Below are 17,402 nucleotides of genomic sequence, written 5' to 3'. Positions count from 1 at the left end.
GCCAGGGGCAGGCCCAGGAGCCCTGTGCCAATATTACTTTTCAACAGGTGGATCAGGGTTTGCATCATCCTGTGATTGGAGAGGTAGGGGGAAAGTTGTTTTAGAGAAACGAGTCCCACGGACTTTTTCCTGCCCAGGCTGGCTTCGAACCGCCATCCTCAAGATCTCAGCCTCCTGAGTAGCTAGGATGACAGGTGTGAGCCATTGGCGCCCGGCCACCCGGCTTTGAAGGCTCCTCTTTCCTCAGTGAGCATGAGGACCTTGAGAGAGAGAGAGAAGTCAGGGCCTGATATGGAGTCCCCCCCCCCCCGCCCCCCAAACAGCAGGGAACCCGAAGGTCCGGGAGCCACTTACGACAGCGTGTCTGTTTCCTCGGAGAGAGCCGCCTTGTCCTGGGTGTCATTGCTGCTGCTGCTGCTGCTGCGGCTTCTGCTGCTTTCTGAGGGGCTCTGAGACCCGCCGCCCGGGGCCAAGCCATGGTGGTAATCCTTGCTCAGCAGTGACTTCAGCATGGCGGGCAGGGGGCCGAGGCGCAGCGGGGCAGCCTAGCACAATGCAGGACACGTTGGGTGTGGAGGAAGCCATCGTGTCCATCCTATGATGCTACACAGCTCCTGCTCTTTGAGGGCGTCTGTTGCCTGGCTGGAGCCCAAACCATGTGACTTGGGGGTGGGGGTGGGGGGGGATGGGCAGGAAACACTGGGGGTGGGTAGCTCACCTGGCTCCCGGAGCCTTCAGGACCGTTTCATCTCAGGATCAGCCTCGGTTTCCCCTTTTGCAATGGCTTGGACACCTGGCCAGGCCTCCCCTGGGCGATCGGCTCCCAGTTAGACCAGTCTTGACTGGGAGAAAGCAAGTATCCTCCAGGTTCAGGGCTCACTGGCTCTGGGCAAGGAGGAAGCCAGAGCTACCTCACAATGGAGGCTGGCTAGCCAATAACAGGATGATCAGGACACAGGAGTGGCTGTGTGCGGGGCCTGTCACCAGCGCTTCCCTCTGCTGGATACAGGCAGGACAGAGTGGCACTCAGATCCTGATCGAAAGCCACCGGCTCGGAAGAGAAGACGGACGACCGCCTACTTGGGAAGCAGTGAGTGTATAGACAAACGGGAGGGAAATCGCTTGTCTCTCTACCCCTTCCCCACCCCCCCAAAGATTTATTTAGCACCTCATGTGTGCTAGGAATTGTTCTCCAGGCTGACATTACACCAGGGTGGAAATCCTGCCACAGTTTTCTTCACATGATATTCAGAAACTCTTAGGGCTACAGGGAAACAGACCCAGCAGAAAGACATAGGTGGAGAAAGATGTTCACTGGTGCTCATTTCTAGAGAGAAAGAAAAAAAGTGAAGTTGGGTGCTATTATATCCCTCCAAAGGCTGATCTATGAAAGGCTTGGTCCAAAGGCAAACTCTTGAGAGCTGGGAGAACCTTTTCAGAGCTTGGGCCTGGTAGAAGGAAGTGAGGTCACTGGGAGGGAGGCGGGACTTTGGAAGGGAGCTCTGCCCTTCCTTCCTGTCTGCTCCCTGGTGGGCAGAAGGTGAGCAGCTTTACTCTGTGTCCAAAACTTGAACACAGGTCCCAAATCATGGTTTTCACCATGGGCTAAAATGTTTGAAACCTTGAGCCCAATTACATCCTCCTTTTTTTCCTCTTCCTTCAATCCTAGAAATTAAACTTCTTTTCTACTTTTTGTTGTTGTTGTTGTTGGTGGTGGTTATGGGCTTGAGCTCAGGACCTGGGTGCTGTCCCTGAGCCTCTTTGTGCTCCAGGCTAGCGCTCTACCACTTGGAGTGGTTTATTGGAGATAAGAGTCTCTCTTCTGCCTGGGCTGGCTTCAAACCATGATCTTCAGAGCTCAGCCTCCTGAGTAGCTAGGATGACAGGCCTGAGCCACTGGCACCCAGAATCTGCTTCTTTTCATAATTGGAGGTATTCTGGTTTGAATGATATATGATACAGCCACACCCGAGACGTTATTAAGACATTAATTGGAGAGCTGGTGGGAGATGAATGGCTTTGGGTGGGGGGAGTTTGTAGACCGTTGTGATGCCCTTGGGGTTTGAGCAGAGAAGAGTTTGATTCACATCTGCACAGGGCCCCGCTGGCCTCTTCCTTGGGGGGTCACAGCCGGGAGATGAATTAGGAGGTCTTTACCACGCGTAGGCTGACATAGGTAATTGGTCAGATGAAGGTGTTTCATTGTGACAGTTCCAGACCTACACACCGTCCTCCTCCATATTCTTGTGTGTGTGTGTGTGTGTGTGTGTGTGTGTGTGTGTGTTACAAGATTATAACAGACTCCTAGGGGTGAAAATAGATGTAGCCTCTTGACATGGAAGAGCTATAAGCTCACATTATGAAGCGGAATTTACGGACATTTTTCCAGTTTACTATAAGAAACTTAGCAGGTACCAGTGGCTCACACCTGTCATCCTAGCAACTGAGGAGGCTGAGATGGGAGGATCATGGTTCGAAGCCAGCCTGGGCAGGAAAATTGGTGAGACATTTATCTCCAATTAACTAGCAAAAAGCTGGAAGTAGAGCTGTGGCTCAGGCCGTACAATATCTGCTCTGAATGGACAAAAGCTAAGGGATAACTCCTCAGCCCTGAGTTCATGCTCCAGGGATGGCACGTGCACACACACACACACACACACACACACGCACATACACACACAGACACAGACACAGACACAGACACACACATGAATTTGCTTTAGGCTTGAGTAATCAAGAATATTGTGGCAAGATTTCAGAGACAGAGCCAGGCACAAATATTCAGGTTCATAATCCTAGTTACTTGGGAGGTAGAGATGGCGGCAATAAGTTCAAAGCCAACCTGGGCGTACAAGTTCCATGGACTCCATCTCAACCAATGAATGGCGTGGTTCATATGTCGCATCCCTGCCATGGAGAAAGCGGTGATCATCCCCCAGAGACACACACATAGGAGGATCACACTTGAGGCTGGTCTTCAGCATCAAGCAAGGTATGCTGAACTCTAGCAAGGAGATGGATGCCAATAACCAGCACAGCAGAGGACTGGTGCCGTGGCTCAAGTGGTACAACATCTTGTCAATACTGCCAAGGGAGAAAGAAAACAGATTTCAGAGGGCAAGATCTAAGGGCACACAACTATGCGTGTGTGTGTGTGTGTGTGTGTGTGTGTGTGTGTGTGTGTGGTCTGAGGCTGGGATCTCTGAGCCGGGCTACACTTTGATCCAGTGATTTGGAAAGCGTACCGCCCTTTAGCACGAAGGCCTCCTTCCTGAGAGTCGAAACGCGCTCACAGGGCTTATCTTGGCTCCCATTTATCTCGGTGCTGGAGTTGTTTTTGTTTTTGTTTTGTGGCCAGTCCTGAGTCTTGAACTCAGGGCCTGAGCACTGTCCCTGGCTTCTTTTTGCTCAAGGCTAGCACTCTGCCACTTGAGCCACAGCATGGCCTTTTCTATATATGTGGTGCTGAGGAATTGAACCCAGGGCTTCACGTATACAAGGTAAGCACTCTTGCCACTAGGCCATATTCCCAGCCCCGGTGCTAGAGTTGTATACGCTGGCATTATGTCCACCCCTTTCTCTCCCCCGGGAGTCCTCGAACTGGCCAAAGAACGGGGAAGGAAGGGGAACACATTTGATCTCCCAGAATCTGTCAGCCCTAGCTAGCTGGCACCAACGTCTGCCACTTGATGATGCACCTTGGGCGCCCCCTGGTGGCAACTGCTAGAATAGCTCCACTCCGGATGGCAAAGCTCACGGTGGGAAGGACCAAGAAAAGCCTGCCTGTCAGCCTAGCCACTCTGGAGGCTGAGATCTGAAGATTGTGGTTCCAAGCCAGCCCAGGCAGGAAAGCCCATGAGGCTCTTATCTCCAACTCACCGGCAAAAAAGCTGGAAGTGGAGCTGTGGCTCCATCTCCATTGGTAGAGAGCCAGCCTAGAGGGGAAAAGCTCAGAGACAGCACCCAGGCCCTGAGACCAAGCAGTAGGATTGGCATTAAAATTTTAAAAAGGTTGGATAGAACACAGAACATTCGTGTGGGGAGTTCTCAATGTGGGTAGAAAGCTTGTGATGGGAAGGGGAAAAAAAAGGAATAAAGAGAGACAAAGAAAAAGTTGTTTTAGTTATTTTTTTTTTAAATTTTAAAATGACCATTTACATCTCGGAGAGGGGCAAGTCCTCACTTGTTTCCATTTGTTTGTTTGTTTTGAAAACATGACAAGTAAAACAGCCACACAGAAGCCACTGCGCATGACAGAGAAGCACACAGGTGAGCCTGGCGCTGGTAGGCTGGTGGGATCGGAGGGGGGACCGGCTCCTTCTCACTGAGTGAACATGGTGGCGTTGGGGAAGTGGAGAGATCCTCTCGACTCCAGCAGCTCATCCAGGGCCTGGTAGGTGCCCACCACGAAGCCCACCAGGCCCAGGATGCTGATGAGGGCGTCCTTGGCGACCAGCAGGGGGTTCATGCCCTCCGCCCAGTACGTGGTGATCTCCAGCAGGGGCGGGATGATGAGGGCCAGCGCGCTGCTGCTCACCGAGCCCACCAGGGAGATGACCAGGTCCAGGCGCGGGACCAGGACGGCCAGCACGCCTGCGGGGAGAGGGGGACAGGGCGGAGAGAGCACCCCAGGCTTGGCTGAGCTGTTCTTTACTTAGCCAGTCCTGGGGCTCGAACTCAGGGCCTGGGCTCTGTCCCTGAGCTGCTTTTTGCTCAAGGCCTCAGCGCCACTTCTGGCTTTTTCTGTGTAGGTGGTGCCGAGGAATCAAACCCAGGGCTTCATGTATGCTAGGCAAGCACTCTACCACTAGGCCACATTCCCAGCCCATCCCTGAGCTTTTGAAATTTTTATTACTTTACTGCTTGAGCTGCGGCCTCACTTCTAGCTTTTATTTTTAGGGGGAGGGGGGATCTGTTGGAGATGAAACGTCTCATGGACTTTCCTGCCCAGGCTGACTTTGAACCGGGATCCTCAGACTGCAGCTTCCTGAGTCACTAGGATGACAGGAGCGAGCCACCAGCACCCAGATACCTTTTCGTTCTTGGGGGGGGGGAGGAAAAATGACCCTGGAGGCCTAGATGGTCTCAAGGTGAATGGCAGCCATGGGGGGACGGGCGGGGGATGGGGTGGGGCTTTGCACTCACAAGTCAGGCCGACCATGGCGAGGCGGATGAGCAGATCCACCGGCAGTGCCCAGCCCTTGGGCACGTGGGAGAGGGCGGCGGGGATGATGACGTCGGCGGGGACGTAGAACTGCAGGGCGTAGGTGCACAGGATGCCCACGAGGTACAGCAGCTTCACTGACTGGTACAGCCTGCAAGATGGACATTTCCCAAGCCATGCCACTCCCGATCGCTGCCTCCCCACGGGGGCCCTGGACCCTCGGACCTCCATTGGCTACGATGGAGGAAGACCTTTGGAGAGCCCCAAGAGGAGCATCAACCACAAAAAGATGATTCAGTCCTAACTCAGCGTGGGAGGCTCCCAGGGTTCCAATGGCGCCTTCTGCCTTGGGGAGGGTGTCTCGGTGGTCTTGGCTTCCCAGGGCGAGTCCAGCCACCCCTCAATCCCCGCCACCCACGAAGCCCACGCAGGTACCAGCAGTTGGGCAGATTAAGGGTGATGCTGGCCTTGATGTCCTCTCCAAAACGAAGGTAGCCCAGAGCCCCGATGGCCATGTAGAGGGCAGTCACGATGGACAGTCCCAGGGACAGGATGGCTGGGAAGTGGCGGGGGTCCGCCATCTTGTTTTCTAGAGGAAGAACCTACAGGCACAGCCCGGTGGAAAGGAGAGACTTCCGTGAACACGCAGGAAACGCCACGCCCCGTCAGAACATGACTCCTCACCCCCACCCCCTACCCCAGAACTGAAGAATTGGGCTGATGGACACTGCTCACAGCTGTATGGTTCACAACAGCCAATGGGGAGAAGGCTTGCCCAAGGTCCACCCAGAGGATGGACCTGGAATAGTAGTAAGCCTTGAAAAGGGAAATGAATGGTGCTGGGTGCCCGTGGCTCACACCTATCATCCTAGCTACTCAGGAGGCTGAGATCGCAGGATCACAGTTCAAAGCCAGCTCAGGCAGTAAAGTCCATGAGACTCTGATCTCCAATGAGACGCCACAAAGCTGGAAGTGGGGCTGTGGCTCAAGTGGTAGAGCGCCTGCCTTGAGCAAAACAAAAATGCTCAGAGCATGAAGCTCTGAGTTTAAGCCTCAGTACCAACACGTCTCCAGCAGGGCCAAGGCCATGTCTAAGGGGACCCCAGAAGCTCAGAGTTCACCCCTTTTTCCCCACAAGGTAAATCACAGGAGAAGCCCTTCCCTCCGCCAAACCTTACCACACCGATGCTTTCAAAGGAAAAAATGGCCGTTCCAAAGAAGAGAGGGTAGGTTTTCCAGCTGGCTGCTAGAGGCAGCCGCCTGGGGTCCGGAATCCCCTGGAGGAGAAACACGATGAAGCAGTTCTAGGAGAGGCATTGTCACCCCGAGCTGGTAGCACACGCCTGTAATCCCAGCTCCTCAGGAGGCTGAGATGGGAAGATGGCAGTTTAAAAACCAGCCTGGGCAAGGAAAGTCGGTGAGCCTCGTATCTCCCATGAACCACCAGAAAACTGGAAGTGGAGTGTGGCTCACCGTGGTAGGGTGCTAGTCTTGAGTGATTTTCAAAGCTTAGGGGCAAGGCCCAGGCCATGAGTTCAAAGCCCTGCTCATTGGGCTTCACCCCCGAGGGCGGCATCGGGGCGGATGTACCAACCTGGGCGATGTATTGGACGATGATGAACAGGCTGACCAGCATGCTGACGTTGGCCAGCAGGGAGAAGATGGTGAGGGCCCGGAGGTGGCGGATGAAAACCAGGAGCACCAGGAAGGGCAGGAAGGAGAGCATGTAGAGCCGCGAGTCCATGGAGGGGGCGAGGACCACGGTCTCGTTGTGGTGGCAGTTACTGGTGGTGCTGTTGGCAGCCTCCACCACCTGCAGGAGCGTGGGGGAAAGGGCACCGGGGCTCAAAGCCACGTCCGAAGAAACACGGCGCCCTCCTCCCAGCTCTGCCTCCTGTCCCGCGAGCTGCCTGGCTTTCTCTGTCGTTTCATGTGATTGTCACTCGTGGGGCTTGAACTCAGGGCCTGGGCGCTGTCCCTGAGCTGCTTCCGCGCAAGGCTAGCAGCGCTCTACTGCTTGGAGCCCACAGCGCCACTTCTGGTTTTCTGGTGGTTGATTGCAGCCCCATGCACTTTCCTGCCCTGGCTGGCTTTGAACTGTGATCCTTAGATCTCCGTCTCCTGAGTAGCTGGGATTATAGGTGTGAGCCACTGGTGCTGGCTTACTGGGCAAAAAAGGAATCGTGGCCAACATCATGGCAGAGACACTTGGCACATCTGTGTGGTTTGATAATGTCTGGCTTTTCTTCTGTGGTTTCAGAGGCACGGAGTTAGGCAGAAACCAGCAGAGGAAAACTGACCTCTCCCGGCCTCCTCCACCCACCTTCCCCAGGAGGTCCTACCTGCTTTAAATTATCAGCCAGAAACACAATGTACACACAGCAGAAGCCCAGCTGAGTGACAACCAGAAAGAAGCTCACCACGTGCCTAGAAGAGAGCCAGGGGGTGGGAGGAGGAGGAGGAGGAGGAGGAGGAGGAGGAGGAGGAGGAGGAGGAGGAGGAGGAGGAGGAGGAGGAGGAGGAGGAGGAAGAGGAGGAGGAGGAGGAGGAGAGAGAAGAGGAGTAAGAGGAGAAGGAGGAGGAGGGGGGAGGAGAAGAGGGGGAGGAGGAGGGGGGGAGGAGGAGAGGGGTAGAGAGGGAGCAGAAAACACTCTGTTATAAAAGATATAAAAGATGCTACTAGCTCACGCCTGTCACCGTAGCTACTCAGGAGGCTGAGATCTGAGGATCGCGGTTCGACGCCAGCCCAGGCAGGAAAGTCCATGAGACTCTGATCTCCAATGAATCACCAGAAAACCAGAAGTGGAGTTGTGGCTCAAGTGGTAGAGCGCCAGCCTTGAGCACAAATACTCAGGGACAGTGCCTCGGCTCTGAGTTCAAGCCCCAGGACAGGCGCCTGGCAGCGCCCACGCACGCACATTCACACACACACACACACACACACACACACAATGTAGAGATTTGTTTTTTGCACTAATAGAGCTGAAAGATGGCATCTGCTCCGAATTGTGACTCTTAGGACGCCAGAATGAAAGCCTTGGCAAAGACACCAGGGGAGCTGGAACTTTCCATGCTCGGCATCCCGGTCAGGGATGGGGGAAGGGTAGGGCGATGACCTAGGTGACCTGTGGGCTTTTTTGGAATGGGAGATCCCCAGGAAGATGGCGGTTACAGGGGGAGAGGGGAAGGAAGGGGCCGCAGAGCTGAGGCTCGGTGCTGGATTTCCATTGGAGTCATCAAGATGGCAGCTCCCTATTAGGTTCTGCAGGGCTGGGTTGCAAGGAACAGAGAAAGGCCGAAGAATGTGGATCGAGGTCAGAGAGGGAGCAGCGTGGGCAGGCGGACAAGGAGGCTGTGTCCGAGCTCTGCACAACTCCAGCATTTAGCAGACACAAAGCAGCCCATAGCAAATGCGAAAGAATGGGCCTGAATGGGAGGAGGGAAACCGGAGAAGCTGAACAGAGCCCAGTGTGGGGGAGAAGGGAGCCCATTGTCCCCACTTCTGCTGAGAGGTTGAAGGTGGGACCCCGGTGGAAAGAACTGAAACCAAGAACAGCTTTGGCTTTCTTGCTCACGACTGGCACTCTACCCCCTGAACCACGCCTCCAGTCCAGCTTTTTGATTGGTTGGCTACTTAGAGATGGAGCCGCTTGGGATTTTCCTCTCAGTGTGGCCTTGAACCATGGATCCTCTGAATCTCAGCCTCCTGGAGAGCTGGGATTACAGGCACAGGCCGCCAGTGCTGCTTTAAGGAGCTGTTTTATGAGTAATTCTCTATTGAACATAATAAATTAGGATATATCCTCTAGGCTGCCTGTTAAGGCCTGGGAAACTTTGCTTACTAATTTTATCTCTGTGTGTGTGTGTGTGTGTGTGTGTACGCACACACACGTGCATGTGCACCAGTCCTGGAGATCGAACTCAGGACCTGGGTGCTGTCCTTGAGCTTTTTTTGCTCAACGCTAACTCTCTACCCCTTGAACCACAGCTCCACTTCTGGCTTTTTCCACGGTCAACTGGAGATGAGAATCTCTTTGACTTTGGGGCCTGGGCTGGATTCAACTGTGATTCTCAGATCTCAGCCTCCCGAGTAGCAGCTGGGATTCCAGGAGTGATCCACCACCTTAGGCCAGTTTTCTCATCCCTCATCCCACAAAGCAAGAACAAGGTACCTCCCCCAGTGGGCGTGGCTTTGGAGCCAGGGGCTGGGGCTGGCTTCCAGTCCATGCATCACAGTGTCACCATAATCCATAAAGGGCTTGTTAAACCTGCAGGAGAAAGCGCATACAGAGCTGAACGAAGGAGCTGCATGAAGATCCCATCGTGAAAAAAAAAAACATAAACAACCAAGAGACAGAGCGCAGGAACTTGGGGACCCGAACCTCCATTTGACTTCGTGCTTCAAAGCCACTCGGGCCATATATAATTCCATGGTGCTCTGTTTTCCTTATCTACTGAGAGACTCAGATACTACCTAGCTACAGTAATGCCGGATACTCGTGGTCCATCCCAGAAAGCTGACATCGGAGGATCACAGTTCAAAGCCAGCAGGGGTGGGTAAGCCTGTGAGACTCTTTCTTTCCAATGAGCCACTAACAAGCTGCACGTGGAGCTGTAGCCTTGAGCCAAATGCACAGGGACAGTGCCCAGGCCCTGAGTTCAAGCCACAGGAATAGTACTGAAAAATATATATAGTAGTAATGAGCACCTTGAATAGGTGAGGCGCTTTCCACGCCCAGTGATCTCATTGGAGGCTCCAAACATTAACTGAGAGACGATAGGGCGAGGATTCTTTCTTTCTTTCTTTCCCCCCCGCCATCCAATTTTCTAGATAAGCCAACAAAATGAAAATGCACGCTCTTCTTCCCCATAGTACACTTCTGGAATGATCCTGAGAAACCTATGTTCTCCGGGAGCCATTTTGTCCTCACCTGTGGCAGAAATGGCGGGCACATGTGACCAGGATGTGCATACAGTGGCAGGCCACGAACCCCATCACCAACAAACTGAGCGGGCCCACCTGCAGAGAGCGAGGCAGGGACAAGCCAGAGAGAGGACTGTGAATTGTGGACCAGCATTGTGAGGAGGGAGCCACGGTTCAAATACCACGCACTTCCTAGCAGGTGCACGCGCCAGCCACTGCTAGCTGGATCCGTGAGGGGGGGTTGCTTGTGTTTGTTTGTTTCAAATAGAATCTCTAGCAGAAGTTGGGCCCCAGTAGCTGTAATCTCAGTTACTCAGGAGGCTGTGAAGTCTGAGGATTGTAGTTTGAAGTCAGCTTGGACAGGAAAGTCCATGTGACTCATTGTCAATTAATGCCCCCCCCCCAAACAAAAACAAAGTGGGGATGTGGCTCAAGTGAAACCATGAGGACCGAAGTTCAAGCCCAGTATTGGTACACACACACACACACAACTACTAATCCCCCTAGCAAAGTCAGAAAGGCTGCTTTTCTTTTTTGTCGGTTGTGGGGCTTGAACTCAGGGCCTGGGCGCTGTCCCTGAGGCTCTTTGTGCTTAAGGCTAGCACTCTACCGCTTAAGCCACAGCACCACTTCTAGTTTTTGAGTAGTTAATTAGAGATAAGAACCTCACGGGGACTTCTCAACCCAGGCTGGCTTTGAACCATGATCCTCAGATCTCAGCCTCCTGAGTAGCTAGGATGACAGGCGTGAGCCACCAGCGCCCATTAAGAGTCTTGTTCTTCATGGTTGAAAGCTAACAGCTTTCAAAGGGTGCGACTCGGGGCTAGTAAAGGTTCCACAATAGATACTCCAATGGACAGTCACCGGTACCCAGCTAGACTGCTGCTTCTTTGTCTTCATCTTTTTTTTTCTTTTGTGCCAGTACTTGGGCTTGAACTCAGGGCCTGGGCACTGTCCCTGAGCTGCTTTTTTTTTTTTTGCTCAAGGCTAGCACTCTACCATTTGAGCCACAGCGCCACTTCTAGCTTTTTCTGTGTATGTGGTGCTGAGGAATCGAACCCAGGGCTTCATGCATGCAAGGCGAGCACTCTACCACTAGGCCACCTTCCCAGCCCTAGTCTGCTTCTGCTATTAGAGTCTTTTGTGAATGGTCAGAGCCTCTCCCCACCGCCTGGGTCCTGCAGGTTTGGTCAGCCTTCCCTCCCGCTTACCAGAATCCCTGCATTCTTCACAGCCAGCGGCAGGCCCAGGATCCCCGTGCCCATGTTGCCTTTTACCAGGTGAACCAACGTCTGGAACCCTCTGGAGGAGAGGAAGGTGACGTGAGGAGAGGGGTGTACGGAGGTGAGGTGAGTCCGTCGTTACGCCCTCCCCCGTGCTCACACCGGGCTTGATGTGAAGGGGAGGGGGGCGGGGCTCCTGACCCCACCTGCATGCAGAATCCAGATACACAAGGATAAACAGATAGGTGAGGGTATACAAGGGTATGCAGGTAGATAAGAATATACAGATACACAAGGATATACGGACGTACAAGGAGGTACAGATAGGTAAGATTGTACAAAGAGGGTGGGGGGATGTGGCTTAGGGGTAGAGTGCTCGCCTTGCATGCACGAAGCCCTGGGTTCGATTCCTCAGCACCACATACACAGAAAAAGCCGGAAGTGGTGCTGGGGCTTAAATGGTAGAGTGCTAACCTTGAGCAAAAGAAGCTCAGGGACAGTGCTCAGGCCCTGAGTTCAAGCCCCAGGCCTGGCAAAAAAAAAAAAAGAATGCACAAAGATATACAGACATATGAGGATATATAGATATACAAGAATATATAAAGATATACAGATATGTAAGGCTATACAATGATATACAGATATCTATGGATATGACAGTATATACAAATACACAAAAATACATAAGATATACAAGGATAAACAGATATGCAAGAATATGCATGGGTATGCCATGTACAAATACACAAGGATATACAAGCATATACAGATACACAAGGATATATAGATCTACAAGTGTTTACAAGGATATACACATATACAAAGATATAAAGCATATACATATATACAAGAGTGCACAAAGATATCCAGATACACAAGGATATACAGATCTACAAGAATATACAAGGATATCAGGCATAGAAGAATATACAAGGGCGTACAAGAATATAGAAGGATATACAGATACGCAAGGACACAGATCCTGCACGCTTGCCTCGCGTACCAGGTCACCTGCCAAGCACGCAACCGACTCGTCCCAGAACCGTGCCAATTTTAGCAGCTAACGCTCAGCCCAGAGCACGGCAGCACTCTCCATGGGAGCTGCCCTGCTGTGTTTGTGTATTATGATCTCATTTTGTCTGCTGGATGGTGACTATGAAGTAGTCCTATGTGCTAAGCATCGTCCTTTCGTTTGTAGACGGGGGAACTGAGGCCCAGGGAGGGTGGTACTTCATCAGCCGAGGAAACTGAGGCTCAGAGAGGTGGCGGTGCCTAGGCCAAGGTCACAGACTCGGGCCGGCAACAGAAATGAACTCTAAGGCGAGGGAGAAGGGCAGACAGGAGTCATTGGGCTTGTGGGTAAACACGTCAGGTGGCTTAGGTTACTTGAGGATTGGTCTCTAGAGGGTAGGGTTGGTTTGTTGTTTTTTTTTCTTTCTGAGCCCAGAATGTCAAATCTGGGGAATGACACACCTGCCCTTAGCAAATCCAAAGCAAAGAACAAATAAAAACCCTGCGCTCTCTAAGGCAGCCATGAAGGTGAGCGCGGAAGGCTGAGCCTCCCAGGTGCCAGTCATCAGAGGACGGTTGAGGAAGGACCTCGCTCAGTTGGACAATCGCGAGACCATCTGCTCCTTTGGGTACCTGGATTCCACGTGAGTACTAGGTGGTTTTGTGGTTTTGTTTTGGGTGCTAGTCCTGGGGCTGGTCCCTGAGGGTTATTTTTTTTTCCTGTTTAAGCCTGGAGTTCTACCGCTTGAACCACAGCTCTACTTCTGGCTTTTTGGTGGTTCATTGGAGCTAAGAGTCTCATGGACCTTCTTACCCTAGCTGATTTTGAACTGTGATCCTCAGATCTCAGCCTCCTGAGTAGCTAGGATGACAGGCATGGGCCACCAGAGCCTGGTTTAGTATTAGGTTGTTTTTGTTGTTGTTGTTTGTTTTTCTATATTCAGAAGATCCTTTCCAATCAGGAGTCTATCTGAAAAGCAACAGAGCAACGCTGGAAGGATCCTAGACTTGAAAGGGATGAAAAGTCAGCTTCTAAGCAGATACCAGTGGCTCACACCTGTCATCCTGGCTACTCAGGAGGCTGAGATCTGAGGATCACAGTTCAAAGCCAGCTTCGGAAGGAAAGCCTGTGAGACTCTTATCTCCAATCAAACACTAGAAAGACACACATGGAGCTGTGACTCAAGAGTAGAGCATTAGCTTCAAGCAAAAAGGCTCAGAGGCAGTGCCCAGGCCCTGAGCTCAAACCCCAGGACTGGCAAAAAAAAGAAAAAAAAAAAGAAAAAGCTCAAGTAGGTATATCACCTCAGGTGCAAAAAAAGTTCTTTTGAAAGAATCGCCGTATCTCTGTGTCAAGCCCCGTTCAATCCATCGTCCCTGTCCATCGATGTGTCAAGGGTTAAAGGCAGCGCTGAGTCTCTGAGCGTCTTTCCCTCTCCCTGTGGGTGGGTGTCAACATTGCTGACCCAGCACCACACCCCGTACTAGTGAGGGGCTCATTTTGCAACTTGAAAAGGGTCAACGGGTCACTTAGGGAGTTTCTAAGTAAAGAACTTGGGAAATCAGAATTTAGGGCTCCACCGTTCAGTCAACAGGTTAGTGTGGCCAATGGTGCAGGGTTCTGAACTGGGGAAGCCGGGAGACCTGGGTTCCAGTCCCAAGGTCGTGGTGACCTTGGGCTGTCACCAGCATCACTAGCCTTCACCTGTGTGTGGGGGGTGGGGTGGGGGTGGTTGTGCACCCATCTTCTGTGGGGCCCCCCTGAGGGAAGCAATCTTTTCCTTTTACCCAGAAGACACTGGCACAGAGAATTTCTATCCAGGGTGGGGCCAGGGCCCTGGTAGCTCACGCTTGCCATCAGGATGAGATCTGAGGATCACAGTTCGAAGCCAGCCCGGGCGAGAAAGTCCGTGAGACTCTTCATCTCCAATGAACCACCAAAAGACCCAGAAGTGGTGCAGTGGCTCAAAGTGGTAGAGCGCTAGCCTGGAGCCAGGAAGCTGAGAGACAGCACCAGGGCCCTGAGTTCAAGTCCTAGGACTGACTGGCATGAAAATAAAAGGGAGGGAGAGGAGGGGAAATTGAGGCCCAGGGCACTGACTTCAGGGAATCGTGGCTTTCTGGTGCGTCATATGACTTCTTCCCAAGCCACAAGTCCCTCTGGCTCTCCCTGGCTTGACTTCAACATGGCCGACCAAACCATGTGTCTATTCAGGATAGCAGAGCCAGCTGGGTCTCCTAATGGCCTCTGGTTGAGAAATTTCCCTCTACTGTCCAGCCAATGGCCTGGGTGCTTCGCCCTCACCCTCCCATGATCCCTTAGGACAGGTTCTGAGGAGACTGGACAATGTCACAATGCCAGCCTGTGCGGGCTCTTTTTCTTCCTGGAACTGCTCCCTGTTCCAACTCTCCAGTCTTTTATTTTTATGCCAGTCCTGGGGCGTGAGTGCTTCCTCTGAGCTTTTTCTTTTTTTCTTTTCTCCAGGTTAGGTTTCTTCCATTTTGAGTCCATATCTCGCTCCATTCCCCTCCTTGGTAATAAGAGTCTCAGAGACTTTCCTGCCCAGGTTGGCTTTGAGCCACGATCTTCAGATCTCAACATTCTGAGTAGCTAGGATGACAGGTATGAGACATCGGCGCGTGGCTTGCTTCGTGTTTATCTTGGGCTTACTCCAGTGCCTTCCTGTGTTCACAGGGGCAGTTGCTTTCCCTGATCTGCATACAAGGAAACTAGACGAAGAAGGAGCAAGGTTTCCCCCTGCACTCAGACCCCCTGGTTTCCCCACCGAAGGAATGAAAATCTTCCAAGTACTGTACAGTTCTCAAATGGAAGAGGCTGGGCTTCCAGCGGGGAGAGGGTAAAGCTTAGTTATGTAGGAAGCCATTATGATTTCAAGCTTAAGTCCCACCTTGTCATCCAAGAAGATAAACAGCCTCTGTCCTTTATATCAATAGGCTTAGGCCAGCACTGATGGCTTACGCCTGTCATCCTAGCCAATCAGGAGGCTGAGATCTGAGGATAGTAGTTCAAAGCCAGCTCAGACAAGAAAGTACATGAGACTTATCGCCAATGAACCACCGCAAAAGCCAGACATAGAGCTGTGGCTCAGGTGGTAGACAGCTAGCCTTGAGCAAGAAAAAAGGCCCAGGGACAGTGCCTTGACCCTGGGTTTAAGCCCCAGGGTGTGCACTCACTAAATATGTTCTCATTGGACACAGCCCCACAGTGCAGCTTTTGCACCCTTGCTTTTTCTCTTCTGTGCAGTGGGGTGGAGGGAGGGTTTGGCTACCCACCCACCGTATCCTGGGTCAGTGCCCAGATGTCTGCTTGCACGCTGGAAAGGCAGAAATGGGGGAGGCAGGAAGCAGCACTCACGTTATTCCTTTGCTCCTCTCCACCCCGGATGGTTCTGCGGAGTTTCCATTCAAGAACTTGGAGTCTTTCTTGGTGCTTTGGGGAGATGACACATGGTCCAGGGTGAAGGCAGCAGCTTCCTGGGGACCCCGGGCATTCTCTGTCACAGGCATGATTGCTTCGGAAAGGACGAACTCGGGGTGTCAAGCAGGCCTGAGGTGGGGGGAGGCGAGTGGGAAAGGTGTTGGGCGCAGGTGTAAAAGCTCAAGGCCCCTGCAGCCGCCTTCTGCTGCCCAACTTGCTCTGGCGGGGGACTGAGCAAAGCCACGCCCACTTTCCAGGAGGCCACGCCCCTCCCGCCCAGAGAGCCAAGGGGAGGGGAGGAGAGGGAGAAGGGGCGGGGCGAGGGAGTTAGGGCCTCACTGCTGCCACCCACTGGCGGTGACAGGAACAGCCACTGTACCAGGGATGTCTTATTTAATTTACTGGGCTGGGAATGTGGCTTTAGTGCCAGCAGAGTATGTGCCTGGCATGCCGGAGGCCCTGGGTTCGATTCCTCAGTACCACATAAATAAAAACGGTGTTTCAATTCCACAGATAACACTTGGCTAAGGGGTAGACATTGTATCCCCCCCGCATGTTTTCTCATTTAGTGCTATAAATGAAGTAACTAAGGCGTGTGTGTGTGTGTGTGTGTGTGTGTGTGTGTGGCACTAGGGCTTGAACTCAGAGCCGGGTGCTCTCTCACTTAGCTTTTGTGCTCAAGGCACTGCTCTACCACTTGAGCCACAGCTCCATTTCCAGCTTTTAGAAAAATCAGTTTTGCTTACTTATTTTTATTTTTTTTCTTGTTTATATGGTACCAACAAGTAGAACCCAGGGCTTCATGCACGCTAGGCAAGCGTTCTACCAATAATCCCCATTCCCAGCCCCATTCCCAGCCCCATTCCCAGCTTTTTGCTGGTTCATTGGAGATCAGAGTCTCACAGACTTTCCTGCCTGGGCTGGATTTGAACCGGGGTCCTCCGATCTCAGCCTCCTGAGTAGCTAGGATGACAGGCATGAGAGCCACCCAACTTAAAGCTTTTATTATTTTTTTTAATAAAGGAATCTGGCTAAGGTCATATAGTAGAAAGTGACAGTGTCGAAACCAGAGCCCAAATCCAGAATTTTTTTTCTTTTTGCTAACCAATACCTTATTTCTGCTTCCAAAAAAATGCATGTACACCCCTCCCTACATCCTTCCCAAGTTCTCACCGGCCTGGGCTGTGAGATTCCTTCCAAGAGCTGCCTTCTCTCAAGCCGAAAAGAGATGGAACCGTCGCTGCCTCTTTGAACTGAGGCTCTGGGGCAGAGGAAAAGAATCTCCTGTGGCAAGGAAGAAGAGACAGGGACTGTCTAATTCCCAGTGGCATTTTCCTGGGCAAGACACGAAGAGGGCGTGACTTGCGTTGGGGTGAACTCCTGGTGTTCAGATGGAAACTCTGTAGTTAAGGAAGGTCCGGGGAACTTCCTGGAACCTGTCATTATCCTTGCTCCTGTACAGAAGAGCCAGACCAAGATTTTACTCCTCCCCCCAAATGATAGCATGTATTCAAGCCATAACCCATATCGTTTCATCTCTGAAAGCGAACATCTCTTTGCGGGCTTACTATATAAGCCAAAGCTTTCCTGAAATAATCTCACTGCTAACTAGGAGATAGACTCAAGATAGATTTCTCCAGG

At 52.2% G+C, this 17,402-nt stretch overlaps 1 protein-coding gene across 1 annotated transcript; it reads right to left on the bottom strand.

The window, feature by feature from the left end:
• Positions 1 to 4,158: 4,158 nt before the first annotated feature.
• Slc36a2 (solute carrier family 36 member 2) lies at positions 4,159 to 15,970 on the bottom strand. The gene is made up of 10 exons (XM_048333895.1): positions 15,699 to 15,970; positions 11,300 to 11,390; positions 10,096 to 10,184; positions 9,337 to 9,432; positions 7,507 to 7,591; positions 6,759 to 6,977; positions 6,343 to 6,441; positions 5,600 to 5,766; positions 5,146 to 5,315; positions 4,159 to 4,593 (listed from the first exon to the last, which is right to left on the bottom strand). The coding sequence occupies exons 1-10, from the start codon at positions 15,848 to 15,850 to the stop codon at positions 4,322 to 4,324; spliced, it is 1,440 nt and encodes a 479-aa protein (XP_048189852.1). The 5' UTR covers positions 15,851 to 15,970; the 3' UTR covers positions 4,159 to 4,321.
• Between the last annotated feature and the right edge of the window lie 1,432 nt (positions 15,971 to 17,402).

The sequence above is a fragment of the Perognathus longimembris genome, chromosome 25 (assembly GCF_023159225.1).
Source record: "Perognathus longimembris pacificus isolate PPM17 chromosome 25, ASM2315922v1, whole genome shotgun sequence".
Taxonomy (NCBI): domain Eukaryota; kingdom Metazoa; phylum Chordata; class Mammalia; order Rodentia; family Heteromyidae; genus Perognathus; species Perognathus longimembris.
The sequence above is the reverse complement of the archived record's forward strand: the minus strand, read 5'-3'. Positions and strand labels throughout refer to the sequence as shown.

Coding starts and splice junctions, on each gene's coding strand:
- Slc36a2 (XM_048333895.1), bottom strand. CDS start 15,850: ATGCCTGTGACAGAGAATGCCCGGGGTCCCCAGGAAGCTGCTGCCTTC. Junction 9,433..10,095: donor GCCCGCCATTTCTGCCACAG/GTGAGGACAAAA, acceptor TTTCTCCTGCAG/GTTTAACAAGCCCTTTATGG. Junction 5,316..5,599: donor CTTAATCTGCCCAACTGCTG/GTACCTGCGTGG, acceptor TCCATCTTGCAG/GCTGTACCAGTCAGTGAAGC.